General features: G+C 35.4%; 1 protein-coding gene across 1 annotated transcript; it reads right to left on the reverse strand.

Moving 5' to 3' along the window:
* Positions 1–113: 113 nt before the first annotated feature.
* Positions 114–10,129, reverse strand: LOC140143102 (uncharacterized). The gene is made up of 2 exons (XM_072165153.1): positions 9,960–10,129; positions 114–3,871 (listed from the first exon to the last, which is right to left on the reverse strand). Exon 2 carries the CDS (start codon positions 3,853–3,855, stop codon positions 1,228–1,230), a length of 2,628 nt encoding a protein of 875 aa, XP_072021254.1. The 5' UTR covers positions 3,856–3,871; positions 9,960–10,129; the 3' UTR covers positions 114–1,227.
* Between the last annotated feature and the right edge of the window lie 7,124 nt (positions 10,130–17,253).

The raw sequence follows: 17,253 nt of genomic DNA on the forward strand, positions 1-17,253 counted from the left end.
TTAATTCTATCTCTCTGTCAACATCCGTCTGGATTTTTTTGTATCCGATCAGTATCTGCTCACATATTGTTACTCAAATGAAAGATACGATGATACGAAACCAAACGCCTAGCTTTCATGACACAAATGGTGATTTTATAATAAATGTACAATGCAATCACAATATATTACAATCATTGGTATCGTCATTGTCAATAGATCTGTCGATCAAACCCTGTGATTCAACAATAGCTGTCAATCAATCTTTGTGACTGGACAATACGAAAATTACGACAATTTTCGGATTAGTCATTGGTATGCATTACAAAATATTTAATTTGAACTGACCCATTGTATGTCAGGAAGTTGATCTTGTGCTCAGACCTTCCGCCACACTGTGAGCAATGGTAGATTGCAATCGATGTTGCTGCGAATGCTGTTGGTAAATACGATGGAAATCCGGGTAAATGAATCCACAAAAGACAAATTACGCAGAGGCGGCGGAAGCATTACAATTTAGAGGGGGCGAGCAACATTTTGTTGTTGTTTTCCGGGTTGAAAAAAGAAGATGCACTTTGCAATTACTGTTTTATTTTTCTTCTATTAGAATTTTTAGGGGGACGTGGCATCCCCCTATGGAAAAATTTATGGGAAAATGTTCCATGTCCCCTTTCCCCAGCTTCCACCGCCTATGCAAATATGTTGCATCTTAACAAATCGGCTCAATCATAATAAAGATGGCACACTTCATTATTTCCGTATAAATATTGATGTTGTTCAAAATTTGATCACACACACCTTCATAATAATAAGGTGATGTTACGACCACAGACTGCTACAGACCATGTATCCACAGTCAAAGTCCCCGTGCATTGTATGCTGTGAATTCTCGCATATTCATGAGGGCCGATTGTTCCATCGTGCCGTGTCTAACAATATCAAACGCCAGCGTTGCGTGCCTGCGCGTATATGTGATAGAGCGAGCGTTGCGTGCATTCGCGATTAAGCGATAGGACGTAAAAAGTGCGCAGCAGTTTTGCCTGTCACATTTCATGGAACAATCTGCCTTCATTTCGGGTGATGCTGATACTTTGACTGCTTGTACACGGTCTGTTATCTTTTTTGTCTATGGTTACGACATCGTTGGGTGGATCATTTTCAGCGAAGTTAAATCAGTAATTAGTTGAATCAATTGACGCACTTCTTCATGGAATAAATTGTGACTTGATAATAAAATGTACAATGCAATTACAATATATTACAATAAGCGTGCACTAAGGTTCGGATTCGTGCAAACAGACCAGACGGTGGCTGTTTGTTACTCTCCTCTTCTCCCCGAGTACCATATTCTGACTTTTTCCCTTCATCTTGACTTTTTGGAACCAAGGGAGATTTTTCATCTGACTCGCTAGCTTCTGGCTCTGCAAAGTCTGTAGTAGTAGGAATAACTGCCGGGCTATCTTCCCTACCCTCGTGCTTTGGTTCCTCCTTGTGGATTTGTTTTGTAGGACTTTCTCCTAACAATGGGGTGTTCATGGATGTTGTATCTGGAGATGGTTCATTTAGTATTTCTTCCTCTTCTTCATCTTCAACCTGCTCTCTTGGAATGGACTCCTTGTTCTCCTTACTGCTCTCTTTTAGAGGTTCCTCCGCAACTTCAGTTGATTTATCGCTCAGAAGATCATCAGCCACATCTGTTGCAATAGACGATTCTTGATTTCCAGTGTCCTTCACTTCCACATCCTCCTCTTTACTGTGGGCACCAATGTCTTCTGTGACATCTGGAGACGTAGCAGCATAATGTTCTGTTTCAACAATGGGTGTAATTTCAGATTCTGCTTCTGTTGGTGTAGGAAGCTGTGCAACTTTAATATCTGTCACAACAGACGATTCTTGTTTGTCAGTGTCTTTCACTTCCACGCGTTCATCCTTACTAGTGTCTTCTACGACATCTGGAGGCGCAGCAGCATACTGCTCTGATACAGCAGTGGGTGTAATTTCAGATTCTGCTTTTTCTGGTGTTGGAACCTGATTGCCATCGTCCTTCACTTCCACATTTTCATCCCTACTTAGGTTACCAATGTCTTCTACAACATCTGGAGGCGCAGCAGCATGCTGTTCTGATGCAGCAATGGGTGTAATTTCAGATTCTGCTTCTTCTGGCGTTGGAAGCTGAGCAACCTTGATATCAGCATCCGTCGTAGTCTCCTCAACTTGTTCTGAATCAGCAAGTGGACGTTGTTGGTCATCAGCTGGTTTAGGTATACTTTCCTCAGTACCGGGAGTAGACGATTCCAGGACATCTGTTTCTGAAAGCTGGATAACATCGTGTGCTTCATCTGGCACATCAAGAGTCTTTTCATCAGAGATATCTCTGGGTACTTCTTCTTCTGATGGCAAAATTGGCGTGTCGTCCTTTGAGACTGCATCTTCTGATTGTTCAATTACTGGTTCCTCTGGTTGGATGGCAGAGTCATCTGCTATAGTTGTGGAATATGTAGTCTCTTGTAGCAAACCATCATCGTCTATTCTCGCAGGTGTCTCAGATGTAACGTGACTGACCTCACTTTCATCAGGACAGGTTTCACCCGTATTATCTGCAGTCTCCTCCAATCGATGTAACTCAGCTTCGTCTTCCTTGCCTTGGTTATCTTCTAATTCTGAGTCCTTATTTTCTAAGCTTCCGTCTTTACCGCCTTCTAACGTCTCCTCTATTTGTATTGCATGAGGCTCGGTAAAGGTCTCTGAACCTTGTTCCGTCGATATTTTTGGCTCCTCTACTACTTTTGGTACTTCTTCTACCTGTAATGTTGTTTCGGAAGCAGTGGTATCTGTAGATTCCGAAGGAAACTCGTCAACCTGTTGCGGTTGAAGCTGTTGCTGCTGTTGTTCAATTTCCATTTGACGAATTTGTTCATCAAGTTCTAGTTGCGTTTGGTGGTCAGTTAAATGCGTGTCATCTGGAAGACTTGGAACACTATTGACTCTTGAGTCATTACTATCTGCTCCACTCGTTTCAGCTATATCAAGACTAGATCTATCCTGAAGATCTGATTTTTCTCCCTCTTCTTCAACATTAACGTGCGCATCTGCTTTCTCGGATTCATTAGTGGCTACGTCTGGATCGCGAGTATCTCCTGTGATTCCTTCCTCAGTAGATTGATCTCCGTCTGTTTTCTGCTCCACTACAGGTTGTTCTTTTACCTCATCCGAAGACTTATCTTCTCCTTCTCCCTTGACGTCGCTTTCGCCTCCTTCTTCCTGTACTTTGTCGTCAACATGTTCAGCTGTCATTGATACTTCAGCACTTTGAGGGGCGTCCTCTGGTTCAGGTTGTGAAGCGGAATTATCCTCGGGACTCATTTCATTTGTATCACCATCAATCTCTTTAACGACAGCTGTACTTTCTTCAACATTTCTTTCCTCTTCTACTGCCACAGTTTCATTAACCTGTTCTTTAGGTTCCTCTTCTATATTTTCTGGTTGATTCCTATCTTCTTGTGGCTCAGAGTCAGTTTTCAATGAATGTTCAGAACCATCTACTAAAGGAGAATCTTTGACTTCCGTGCCTTCTGGTATTTCACTTTGTATATCGCCCTCTTCCTCTCCAAGTGCTTTATTTGCTTCCTCCTTCTGTTCCTCCACAACGCCATCACCGTTAGTATCTTCTTCTATTTTAACATTTTCAGATTGATTGTCCTCATTGTCCACATTCCTCACCGATGCCGCAGACAAGTCCTCATTCTGTCTTTCTTCGTGTTCTTTAGAGTTCTCTTGATTATCATCACCTAGTCCACTTTTAACGTCACCACTTTCACCTGTCAAGGCTTCTTGCTGTAAGTCTTGGTTCTGGTCTTCGGGTGGCGTCCCGTCCATCGTTTTAACTTTTTATCTGTTAAGTATAATAAAAGAAAAATACGTATGATAATTACTTGTCAACAATTGTGTGGATTTACACTCTCTACGTACCTAATAATCATGTCTATATAATTTGTGTTAGGGACTTAGGGTGTCCAGGTGTGCGGGGTGCTTAGTATTGCCGATTGTTTTCACTTTTTAGAAAAGTAAAAGACATGATACATATCGAATATATCCTCGATATCATGCCAAAACTTTTTCAACACCCCATGGGTACTATACCTTTGGTACCTGATGATTTTCGGCTATGCCATTGATTAAGGGATGGGGTATGAACGTTTGGACAGTATTTTTTGTGGGACATGAGAGCACATCAGACATATCGAATTGCATTCTGAATACGAAGAATGTCTTCTGATATCAAATAATTTAGATTTTTTGAAATTCGCGATACACATTTTATGGCAAATGATTAAAAATTAATATTTTTGATAAAAAATGATATAATTGTTTTAACCTATTGCTATGGTAGTTAATCCTGTTCATACCTAGTCATGATAGTGCATTGAGCAATTTCTAGGCCTATGGTTGCAATCAGAAAAGCATGTATCTTGATATTGATAATATCGATATGTCAATAAAAATTTCGCGCGTCGAGTTAATCTAAATCCGGTGTATCAATTTTAAAACAACACGAACATTACAAAGTACAAACAATATTAATACAAATAAAGTTAAATGGACTTTATATTTTGGAACGATATTGAAATATCATAAATTATATCAGTAGTGATTCTGATCTGGTCTCAAATTACCTGTCGTTTGATATTGCAGAATCTTTTCAGTATCGCAGCAGACTGCATTAAAGTATGACTTAGCCTATAGCCTAATTAATTAAGACGTGGAATTCACATCACATGATCCCTATATAGTTTTGGTACGATGTAGCCCCAACACACCTAATTATTTTGATGTTTTAGGGAAAAATCCATATCTTCAATACGAAAGGTCAAAATTTTCAATTGATCGTCGGCTTTTCATCCCAGCTGCATACACTTAGTACATATCATTAGATTAAATTTGCCATAAAATGTATTCACTATTATATCGCGAATTAAAAAAAATCAAAATTATTTGATATCAGGAGGACATTCTTCGTATTCAGAATGCAATTCAATATGTCTGATGTGCTCTCATGTCCCACAAAAATACTGTCCAAACGTTCATACCCCACCCCTTAAGTATATAAATTCATATACGAGTAGTTTACATTAACTTGAAACATTTATAGTTCTTCATACTGAACATACATTGAACCATGTAAATTAGTGTTCATCTGTAGAGGTAAAAATATGTTTAAATCTAATTGCATCAACTTTGATGTTTTCATGATTTCACGGAGATACTGTATTTTGTGTGGCCTATTGCTACACTCTTAGGAAAAGGGGGTTCTAATAAGGTGTTTTGGCTGTCAATCCGAAGGAATATTTAAAGGCAGGCCCGTAACCAGGGTTTATTGGGGGCTGATTTTGAAAAAGTGGGCATTTTTTTCAAAATTTGGACCTTTTTGGACTAGGGGCGGATTTTGAAAAAAACATTTGGACCTTTTTTGACCAAAAAGGCATAAAAAAAACTCAAATTTTTTTCGCTCCCTACGCTCCCAATTGTGACTTTTGGGTAAAAAAAAAAGGGGGACTTTTGGGGCATTTCGGGATTGGAGCGTCTTCCCCCAGCCCCCACCCCCCTGGTTAAGGGCCTGTTTAAAGGTTCTTCAAAGAACAATTAAAGGTTCCCAAACTGTGTTTAGAACCCATATCCATTTCTACAAGGAACTTTTTGGGTCTGAAACATAATTATAAAGAAGTTATCCTTGTTTCTAGAGGTTTAATTTGCGCCAATTTTTATTTCTTAGAGTGTATCTTTCACTTCCATCTGACTGCATACCCATCTATCTGCATGGTCTATGTTTAGATCCCCAGTCTCGTCTTCCATGTTAACCAATATACCCTGTATACATTCTTAGACATCTAATATTTCATATTTTATTACATTATTACATGCAAGATTAAATATACTTATAAAACATAGGCAACACGATATGTAAACATAGGCCTATTCGGACTGGACTCATGCGTAAGGTATGTACTGTACATGTATATGAAAATGAATCGAAAGGTTGACTGTTTAAGGGTACGGGTTTAGTGCAGTGCAGTGCTATCAAGACAGACCCGCGAGTGTTTAGACCTGGGAAATATAGCGAGTATACTAGTATAGCTTGTGGTTGGTAACACAGTGCTTTAATGTTATTTTTCTAATCATGTTAAACTTGATTAAGGGCTCTACAACCCTAACCCAATGAATTGTTTGTTAAATGTCAAAAATGTTAATTTTTAATAATTTGCCATACAATTTGCATTACATCGTGAATTCAAAAAGAAATCAACATTATTTGCTCTCAAAAGGACATTCCTCGTATTCAGAATGCAATTTGGTATGTCTGATGTGATCGCGAGTCCAACAAAAAAAAATGAGCAAAGGTAGGTGACCGAGCCCTTAAGATACTTTATCAAAATATTTGCAGTTGACTTCTACGGCGAATATACATCAAAATTTGTATCGGGAATTCATAGGAACTTAATATTATTTTTTATATCAATACATATTTAGAGAGTTTCGGTGCATTAAATAATCAGCGTGTTGGTTATGAAGTAATCTTAAATCTAAAGGAAAGCATTACTTTTTACCTTTATATATTGTAGGTGATAATAGGAGTCATCATGTGAAATTAAGGAACTGATGACTTGCCGCAGAACATTTTGAATGACCCTCGTAGAAATTCATCATAATTATCTGTTAAACATCTCGTGTGGTGCACGGATAATACTTCTGAATGGAGCACTATGACTCCATTAATCATGTTAATGAAATTGAAGTTCTGTTTGACAATGTTTATTTTATTAATCAAAACCAATTATGACGAATGATCTAAAAATAAACTCTGATTGTTTTAATCTTTTTCAATGATATCATGCAGAGTTATGTGACAATCACTTATGTGAAATAGAATAAATTATGGGTATTAAATCTGTTTTTGCAGCTAACCGGAAACTGATTTTATGTGCCCGACTAAAATGCCCGGGGGGGGTTCTTCGAAAAAGAATTTACGGGGATGTGCCACGCAGACTTTCGAATGCTGACTTTCTCTATACCTACTTTTTGCTGATTTTGCCACCCATCAGTATACCAACTTTCCACAAAAAACACCCAAAAAGCACCCAAATTTGCCCTAATTGGGCGCTTTTAGGGGCACTTTTGCCCAAATGCGCCCAATTGGGCGCATTGGTCTCCACTGAAAACCCACCCATTAATATACCAAAATTGCTGAAAAGGTACCCCAAAACCGTGGCACATCCCCGTATACCTTCAACCAGGGAGAACCCCTTCCGGGCTAAAATGTTTTTTAAAACATTTTAAAGCGTGTCGATGTCCTAAACATGATAAACGTGTTTTGGTTTGTTCGGGATATAAAGGTCTCTTAAGAGATTTTAAAACATTTTATAAATAACAAAAAACAACAACACTACAACAACATTTTAACAATTTGGTCAACATGTTATTGCAAACTCGTGTTTGGAAAACATTTGTGCAAACTATTTTATCAACACTTAAAGAACGTCATTATGTTAGAATGTTTTTCAAAACGTTCAAAAATATTTTTCAATGTTATTAAAAACGTTTTATACCCTTATACACTTTAAATATAAACCTGACATTTTAAATTTGTCTGTAAAAGGTTTTGTGTAGGCTGTGCGTTTTTGAAAATTGAGGTAAGATAATTATTATCATATACAAACATTAATCGATCACATACTGAAAACACCCAAAAGTCTAGCATACTTGATTCTAAAGTTACAAAGTTTTGTGATGTCCATTTTCTTTTGTATTTTATTGTTTTTGACTCCATATTTGTGTCTTTATCTCAATTTCAAATTTGCCGCCCTTGGCGCCTCCATGGATGAGATCATGTCACATATGATTGAATAAAATATGAGCTGTATGTTGTATGTTATTCACTGGTTAACTAATAATACTCTTCTTCACAAAGGTGCATGCACTATGACTTATACCAGGGATACATATGACTATACCAACTATTTGAGACGCAGCCTTAACTAAGATGATTGAAGAATTTGTAGCCTTAACTTTAATCTCTCTATCACTATCAGTATCAAGTCATCCCGTCGCGAATAAAATAGCCAAACCAGTTAGTCAGCCGGACTGTGCAATCAACTTGAACTTGATATACCATACGAACTATAGTTTAATGCCCAGCTGCGTGCTAGCCATAGCTTCAACATAAGTCCAAGAAATTTTCTCAAAACACCAAGAGCTATTTCAAGAACCACTGAACCAATACTAGGCTTGTTTGTACTCGTTTGAATGCATATTTCATGCTGATATCAAGTATGGTCATGAAAATTTACTATTCTGAAATTTTTGAATTTTTAACGAAAATTGAAACTTGTCGTCTGCAGTCGACACACGCGCGGAGAGAGCTTCAACACATGACTTTGGATTCGGATTAATTTTTAACAAAAATAGTAGCTTACGGGAGTGCTTCCCCAGAATGGCGCATCATAATATTTTTAAAATAGTTCATATTCAATATAAATAAACTGACCTAATATGAAAGCTTATGAAGCTTTTTAAAAGCCGAATATTAGCATCATAATTATGAGGATTTTATTTATAGTGGTACCTCAAATTCCATTGTTGGTATTTGATCCCGGCTCATTTAATACTGACCGTTGGTCTATTTTTAGACATTCACAAATGCTGTATTTGAACTTGATAGCCTAATTGCGAGCGTGTAAAACTTAAATATTAATGAGTTTAAATTTCGTCATCCTCGAGTTTTACTTTCACTTAGATATAATGTCAATGACTGCATAAGTTTCACCAGGCAATTTCCGCCTAATAAGTTTTCATTTATGTTTCGACAAGTACAGGGTGTATCAAAATGATTGGTACCCATCAATATCAATGAGTTTGGACAAGACTGACCCATCAAAATGCAGCATAACATCCACTTTCTTTGTAGATTTATGTAATAAAAGGTTATAAAACTATGAATTGTATGGATTTTAAGATGATCTATATAATGTCGAATTTAGAAGAAGCAGGCGTTTCATTAGTCGATAGCTGATGGGTAATGATCATTTTGATACACCCTGTAGTCCCTCTATGAAGTATAATAACATAACAGACTCAATATAAATACGATATAAAGGTTAAACCAACATGATATATATAATGTCAATTGAATGACCAGGAACATGATTAGGGTTAGGCCTCAATACAAACACTCCCCGTTATATCGGTCATTTCTTATATCCTCATCATTAAAGGCACGTTAAAGCGCAAGTGTAACAAAATTAAAATTGTTTAAAAATTACTGAAAAGTGAAGGATAAGTCATTAAAATGGTCATTAGGTAATTTTGAAATGAACGTTTTGCAAAATAATAATAATAATAATAATAATAATAAAATACCCCCAAAAAAAAAAACCTGAGGAAAAACAGCAGTATTGACAAAGTTGAATCATCATTCAAATTCATGTGTGCTAGCTAATTTCTATAATATACTTATAATTAGAAAAATTAAAATTACATTTTCATATAAATATGCCCTATTCTGTCTTTAATACACGTCGTTCATGCTATATTAACAAAGGTGCACAAAAATGAATTTTGATTTTTATGATTTTCAGACTGATGATGAGCAAATCACTGAATATGCCTTTCATTTTTAGAATGCGCATATTCTTTCAAAATATGTGTCATCCAGGTAAATTACCGCAGTGGAATTTACCTTTAACTTAAATTACACACTGGGAAACTAATTTAATATGCAAGATATAATTTCTCTGTCCAAAACTACCCAAATCAACTTCAACCAAATTATACCATTCAATTTCATAAACTGCAAGCATGGCTGATAATGGAATGCATATCACTTCCTGTTTACATATATTGGTAACACAAGAACAAGTTTTAAGAATAACCCTGATTAATGTTGCCCAAAGTTTTACCATGATTAAGTTTGTTAAGCTCACTCTTACCTTTAAACTGTTGCTTATCCTTTTAGTATCCGCTAAAACAATAATTTGTTGCCTATACTTCTGAAGTTATTTTTGTATATAGAGTGTATTTTCAGCACATTAACGATGCAGTTCTTGTCGTTGCGTATTCTCCGATTCTGGTGTTGGCGTTAACTAGGCCTACAAGTTCGTGATCATGATTATTGCTGCACACAACGTCACACAGCAAACACGATTGTAATCTGACCCCAATTTCGACACACAGGGTCTGTGTTGCCAAAGGTCTCTCGTGTAATGTAATAAACTCTTCATATCTTTTAAGATATGAAGAGTTTATTACATTACATTACTTAAAAGTAGACGAACTTTGTTGAAATTATTATTTGCTTTTGATAAGGCAGTTTAAGGCAACGAGAAGTAAAATTTTAAGGTAATTTAGTTTCCCGGGATATTTTTAGTGTATAATAAATAAATAAATAAATAAATAAATAAATAAATAAATAAATAAATAAATAAATAAATAAATAAATAAATAAATAAATAAATAAATAAATAAATAAATAAATCAATAAATATATAAATAATAATAATAATAATAGACAGGGTCTGTGTTGCCAAAGGTCTCTCGTGTAATGTAATAAACTCTTCATATCTTAAGTAGACGAACTTTTTTGAAATTATAATATTTGCTTTGATAAGGCAGTTAAGGCAGAGAGAAGTAAAAATTTAAGGTAATAATATATTTTCCGGGGATATTTTAGTGTAATAAATAAATAAATAAATAAATAAATAAATAAATAAATAAATAAATAAATAAAATAATAAATAAATAAATAAATAAATAAATAAATAAATAAATAAATAAATAAATAAATAAATAAATAAATAAATAAATAAATAAAAAATAATAATAATATACAGGGTCTGTGTTGCCAAAGGTCTCGCGTGTAATGTAATAGACTCTTCATATCTTAAGTAGACGAACTTTGTTGAAATTATAATTTTTGCTTTGATAAGGCAGTTAAGGCAGAGAGAAGTAAAATTTTAGGGTAATAATATATTTTAGTGTAATAAATAAATGAATGAATAAATAAATGAATAAATAAATAAATATAATAAATATAATAATGAAAATAATGATAATAATAATAACACTAATAATACTAATACTACTAATAATAATAACAATAACAATAATAATAACAATAATAATAATAATAATAATAATAATAATAATAATAATAATAATAATAATAATAATAATAATAATCTATATAATAATACGCTATTCTCTGTCTCTCTGTCTCTCTGTCTCTCTGTCAAGTTCAATTGAAGTCTAATTTCAAATTCTTTAAATGGCAAATCTAGCCATGCCATTGTGTTGACCTTGGACTATCAAACAAAAGTTTCCACGGTGACCTTTTCGTCAGGCCAACGGTTAAGAGGTCAAAGGTCAAGAAAGGTAAAAATTTCAAACTGCCCATATGAAGCTCAAACTTGGTGGGTGGATGGAACTTGGAATAACAAATAAAAGTTTCTACGATGACCTTTTTGTTTTTTCTACGGTTAAGAGGTCATAGGTCAAGAAAGGTAACAATTTCAAATTGCCCCTATGGAGCTCAAACTTGGTGGGTGGGTGGACCTTGGACTAACAAACAAAAGTTTCCACGGTAACCTTTTCATCATACCTATGGTTAAGAGGTCATAGGTCAAGAAAGGTAACAATTTCAAATTGCTTCCTATGGAGCTCAAACTTGGTGGGTGGGTGGACGTTGGACTAACAAACAAAAGTTTCCACGGTGACCTTTTCATCATACCTATGGTTAAGAGGTCATAGGTCAAGAAAGGTAACAATTTCAAATTGCCCCTATGGAGCTCAAACTTGGTGGGTGGGTGGACCTTGGACTAACAAACAAAAGTTTCCACGGTGACCTTTTCATCATACCTATGGTTAAGAGGTCATAGGTGAAGAAAGGTCAAAATTTCAAATTGCTCCCATTGAGCTCAAACTTGGTGGGTGGGTGGACCTTGGACTAACAAACAAAAGTTTCCACTGTGACCTTTTCGTCAGCCTACGGTTAAGAGGTCATAGGTCAAGAAAGGTCAAAATTTCAAATTGCCCCTCTGGAACTCTAACTTGGTGGGTGGATGGACCTTGGACTAACAAACAAAAGTTTCCACTGTGATCTTTTCTTCAGACCTACGGTTAAGAGGTCAAAGGTCAAAAAGGGGTAAAAATGTCAAATTGCCTATGGAGCTCATACTTGGTGGGTATGTGGAAATTGGACTAACAAACAAAAGTTCCATTGTGACCTTTTTGTCAGACCTACGGTTGAGAGGTCATAGGTCACAAAACAAAGATTTCAAATTGCTCATGGAGCTCAAACTTGGTTGGTGGGTGTAACTTTGGCCAAGGAAGCCCAGGTTTGACATCTGCAAAAGCCAATAACTATATGACAGCCGAGAACCGCGAAATACGGGTAACCGCCTAGTCTATATAATAATACGCTATTCTCTGTCTCTCTGTCTGTAGATCTGTCTGTGACTGCTAATGTGAGGCCACCGTAGGTCATACGGGGCTCAAACTTGGTGGGTGGGTGCAGCTTGGTATGAGGAAGAACGAGTTTATATTTTTTAAGGTCAAAGGTCAAGGACGGGGTCAAGTTCAATTGAAGTCTAATTTCAAATTGCCCCTATGGAGCTCAAACTTGGTGGGTGGGTGGACCTTGGACTAACAAACAAAAGTTTCCACGGTGACCTTTTTGTCAGACCTACGGTTAAGAGGTCATAGGTCAAGAAAGGTAACAAATTCAAATTGCCCCTACGGAGCTCAAACTTGGTGGGTGGGTGGACCTTTGACTAACAAACAAAAGTTTCCACGGTGACCTTTTCATCATACCTACGGTTAAGAGGTCATAGGTCAAGAAAGGTAATAATTTCAAATTGCCCCTATGGAGCTCAAACATCGTGGGTGGGTGGACCTTGGACTAACAAACAAAAGTTTCCACGGTGACCTTTTCATCATACCTATAGTTAAGAGCTCAAACTTGGTGGGTGGGTGGACCTTGGACTAACAAACAAAAGTTTCCACGGTGACCTTTTCGTCAGACCTACGGTTAAGAGGTCATAGGTCAAGAAAGGTCAAAATTTTCAATTGTCCCTATGGATCTCAAACTTGGTAGGTGGGTGGACCTCGGACTAACAAACAAAAGTTTCCACAGTGACCTTTTCGTCAGACCTACTGTTAAGAGGTCATAGGTCAAGAAAGGTCAAAATTTAAAATTGCCCCTCTGGAACTCAAACTTGGTGGGTGGGTGGACCTTGGACTAACAAACAAATGTTTCCACTGTGATCTATTCTTCAGACCTACGGTTAAGAGGTCAAAGGTCAAAAAGGTAAAAATTTCAAATTGCCTATGGAGCTCATACTTGGTGGGTATGTGGAAATTGGACTAACAAACAAAAGTTCCATTGTGACCTTTTTGTCAGACCTACGGTTGAGAGGTCATAGGTCAAAAAACAAAGATTTCAAATTTATTGCTCATGGAGCTCAAACTTGGTCGGTGGGTGTAACTTTGGCCAAGGAAGCCCAGGTTTGAGATCTGCAAAAGCCAATAACTATGACAGCCGAGAACCGCGAAATACGGGTAACCGCCTAGTAATAATAATAATAACACTAATAATAATAATAATAATAATAATAATAACTAATAATAATAATAATAATAATAATAATAATAATAATAATAATAATAATAATAATAATAATAATAATAATAATAATAATAATAATAATAATAAAATAACAATAACAATAATGATAATAATAATGATAATGCATATCACAGGCTGTATTAAAATGTTGATGTTTTTGGACAGCCCGCCTCTTCCAAATACAACATTTGGATACTATTGAACTGTCCAGAATATATAGTTTATAACTTTTTATGTAATTAATGTACAAATTATATGGTTCTCATGTTGAATTCCGACGTGTCAGACTCATCCAGTATCAATGAAAACTGGTAAGTACAAACCAATTTCACAGCTTACATCCTTTGCGTACAAAATCCTTCCACAGATGACAAATTCCAAAACAGTACTGCTTTCACCATTTACTCACTTCCGTCAGGAAACACGCCTTGTTTCACACTTTCCACTTACATTGACAGAAGAATGTATTCCCTTTTAGGAAGGATGGGCACTTTGATGTACTGAAAATCCCCTTCGTTATCTATTGATGGATTAATAGCATATTATGATACCTATGCAAATGACGGGCTTATATGTATCTTTCTTGGAAGGCACATGCCCGTAATTAATGACATTACTGCACAACAACTCTTCAAATAATTTTTACCCGAAATTATCACATTTTTCTTATATACTAAACAAAGTGGAAAATCCTGATTAATAGTTCACTACTTGAATTCACATCCAGATTAAGAAACAGTTTTTTAAATGTTGCAACACAATGATAATATTGTGTCATATCGGGATTTCCAAATACATAAAACCTGACTGACTTTGTTATTGTGATTATATAAGAGGAGCTTCCCATATTTCACGAAACAGCTTTAAATGTAAACAAAGTTAAATGATCAAATTGAATTATGTACTCAGCGTACATCACAAAAGCTTATCAACTGCAGTCTTGGAATGAATATATTCCTCTTGAAATGAAACATATACGTTGATATAAGTCTCACACCGTGAATAGAACAAATGAAATATATCTTTATAATGAAGTTGGTTTTGGCGTACCCCATGGCACAGAACTTGGACTCTTATTATGGCGTATTAATGATCTGCCCCAAAATCGTCATTCTGAAATCAGGCTTTTCGCCGATGACTGTGTGGTCTAACGCCAAGTTGTGATGATCTTGACTACGAATGGGATATGCTTAATTACCCGTACCCGATAAACTTCTTGTTGTTGTTGTTTGCAAAGTTCTGTTGCACTCAATGTTCTGGACGGCTGATGTATATCCTGGGTCAAACTTGTTTCCACTTATTGATAGATGTAATGTTTCATGTAAAATCAGTCTTCATCAAGTCGACATAAGAATATAGTCCCTCTTTGGGAAAGATGCACACTTTGGCGTACTCGGAATCTCCTTAATTGGTAGCACATTGATTATACAAAACAAATATGCCTGGCTCGCAAGTACTTTTTAATATTTCCTTGAAGGAACATAAACTATAACCACAACAACACTATCAATAAATCTGAAACAAAATCATGTTTATATTTTGTTATAATACATGTACTAAACAAACTGGAAAGTCCCTAATCTATTAATAGCACATTATCTCACATTTAGCAACATATGATGCAATGCAATAATAACATTGAGTCATTTGGGAATTCATTTACAAGATAATAATAGTCCTGACTGACTTTGTTATTGTGATTACATGATATTCTCATCTTTCATGAAATAGTTTCAAATGGAACGCCTTTGTTCCAGTGGGGAGGGTGTTGTTGTTTAGTATCAACCACATAATACAAATTATGAACAGTTTCACGACTTTTGTTATGCTTCACGACTTTTGTTATGCTTATTTGAGATAACAAACAGTACGTACTACTTTGTTTCTTCCCACGAGTTCCTCTGAGATGCTGTACGGTTTAGCGCCGCCAAAACCGACAAGCGTGTTATGAAACGTGAATATAAATTTCAAATTTAGGGAGAAGGATGAATTCATGGTAAATTGCGACCTGCTTAGTTAACTTAAGGGATCTGCAATGAGCGTTTCGACAGTATTTTTGTGGGACATGAGAGCACATCAGACATATCGAATTGCATTCTGAATACGAAGAATGTCTTTCTGATATCAAATAAATTTCATTTTTTGAAATTCACGATATAATAAAAAATTTATGACAAATTATTAAAATTTGATATTTTTCACAATTTTTTTTTATATATAACAGTCCTCGAAGTAAATTTGATAAATCTAATGATATATTCTTAAAGTGTATGTAGTTGGGAGGAAAAGCCGCCGATCAATTGAAAATGTTGACCTTTCATCTTGAAGATATGGATTTTTTCCACAAAAGACCTATTTTTTCTGGTGTTTTGGGAAAAAATCCATATCTTCAATACGAAAGGTCAAAATTTTCAATTGATCGTCGGCTTTTCATCCCACCTACATACACTTTAAGTATAAATCATCAGATTTATAAAGTTTACTTCGAGTACTGTTAAATATCAAAATATCAATTTTAATCATTTGCCATAAAAATTGTGTGTTACATTGCGAATTTCAAAAAAACAAAATTATTTGATATCAGAAGGACATTCTTCGTATTCAGAATGCAATTCGATATGTCTGATGTGCTCTAATGTCCCACAATAAATACTGTCCAAACGTTCATACCCCATCCCTTAAAGGAGTATTTCGTGATCCTAGCATCCTCTATTTATGTCATTTTTCATTAGATATCCACGAAAAAACCTATTCCCAAAATTTCAGTTGATTCCGATTTTGCGTTCGCGAGTTATATGCATGATTATGTGTATTACACTGCTCCATAGACAATGCGTTGTAATTTCGTTTTGGTGCACCAGAACGAAATTCAAATTTCACGACATCTTTGCTAAACGAATTAATCTGCAAGAAATATTTTGTACATAAACATTTATGTAGCCAGAGGTTTCCAGTGATATAAAAATCTCAACTTTTTTTGAGAATAGTGGGGGGATGAGGCTGTGGATCACGAAATGCCCTTTTAAGACAAGGAAACCGGAACGCAAGCATACATAACCTTTTATAGCAATTTCGAGTCCTGTTTACCTGAAATGCAAACATGTTAATCATAGAATTGTAAGCTTTGTAAATGTAATAATGTAAGTCTTGAAAAGCGGAAAAATATAGACTATGCCATAGTCGATTTTTGATAAATAAAAGCATGTTATTAATGTTAATCATGATGAAAGCATTCAGTTGAACTCGAAATTATACTCATATTTATTACATCAAAATACTAGTATAAAATTGTTATGAAAAAGTTTATATAATTATATTAAAGGAGTATTTCGTGATCCTAGCATCCTCTTTTTATGACATTTTTCAGTACATATCCACGAAAAAAGTCTATTCCCAAAATTTCAGTTGATTCAGATTTTGCGTTTGCGAGTTATGCATGATTATGTGTATTACACTGCTCCATAGACAATATGCGTTGTAATTTCGTTCTGGTGCACCAGAACGAAATTCAAATTTCACGATATCTTTGCAAAACGAATTAAACTGCAAGAAATATTTTGTACATAAACATTATGCAGCCAGAGGTTTCCAGTGATATAAAA

This window comes from Amphiura filiformis, chromosome 20 (assembly GCF_039555335.1).
Source record: "Amphiura filiformis chromosome 20, Afil_fr2py, whole genome shotgun sequence".
Lineage (NCBI taxonomy): Eukaryota > Metazoa > Echinodermata > Ophiuroidea > Amphilepidida > Amphiuridae > Amphiura > Amphiura filiformis.

What these genes read in the sequence shown, in the direction of transcription:
- LOC140143102 (XM_072165153.1), bottom strand. Translation starts at nt 3,855, where the DNA reads ATGGACGGGACGCCACCCGAAGACCAGAACCAAGACTTACAGCAAGAA.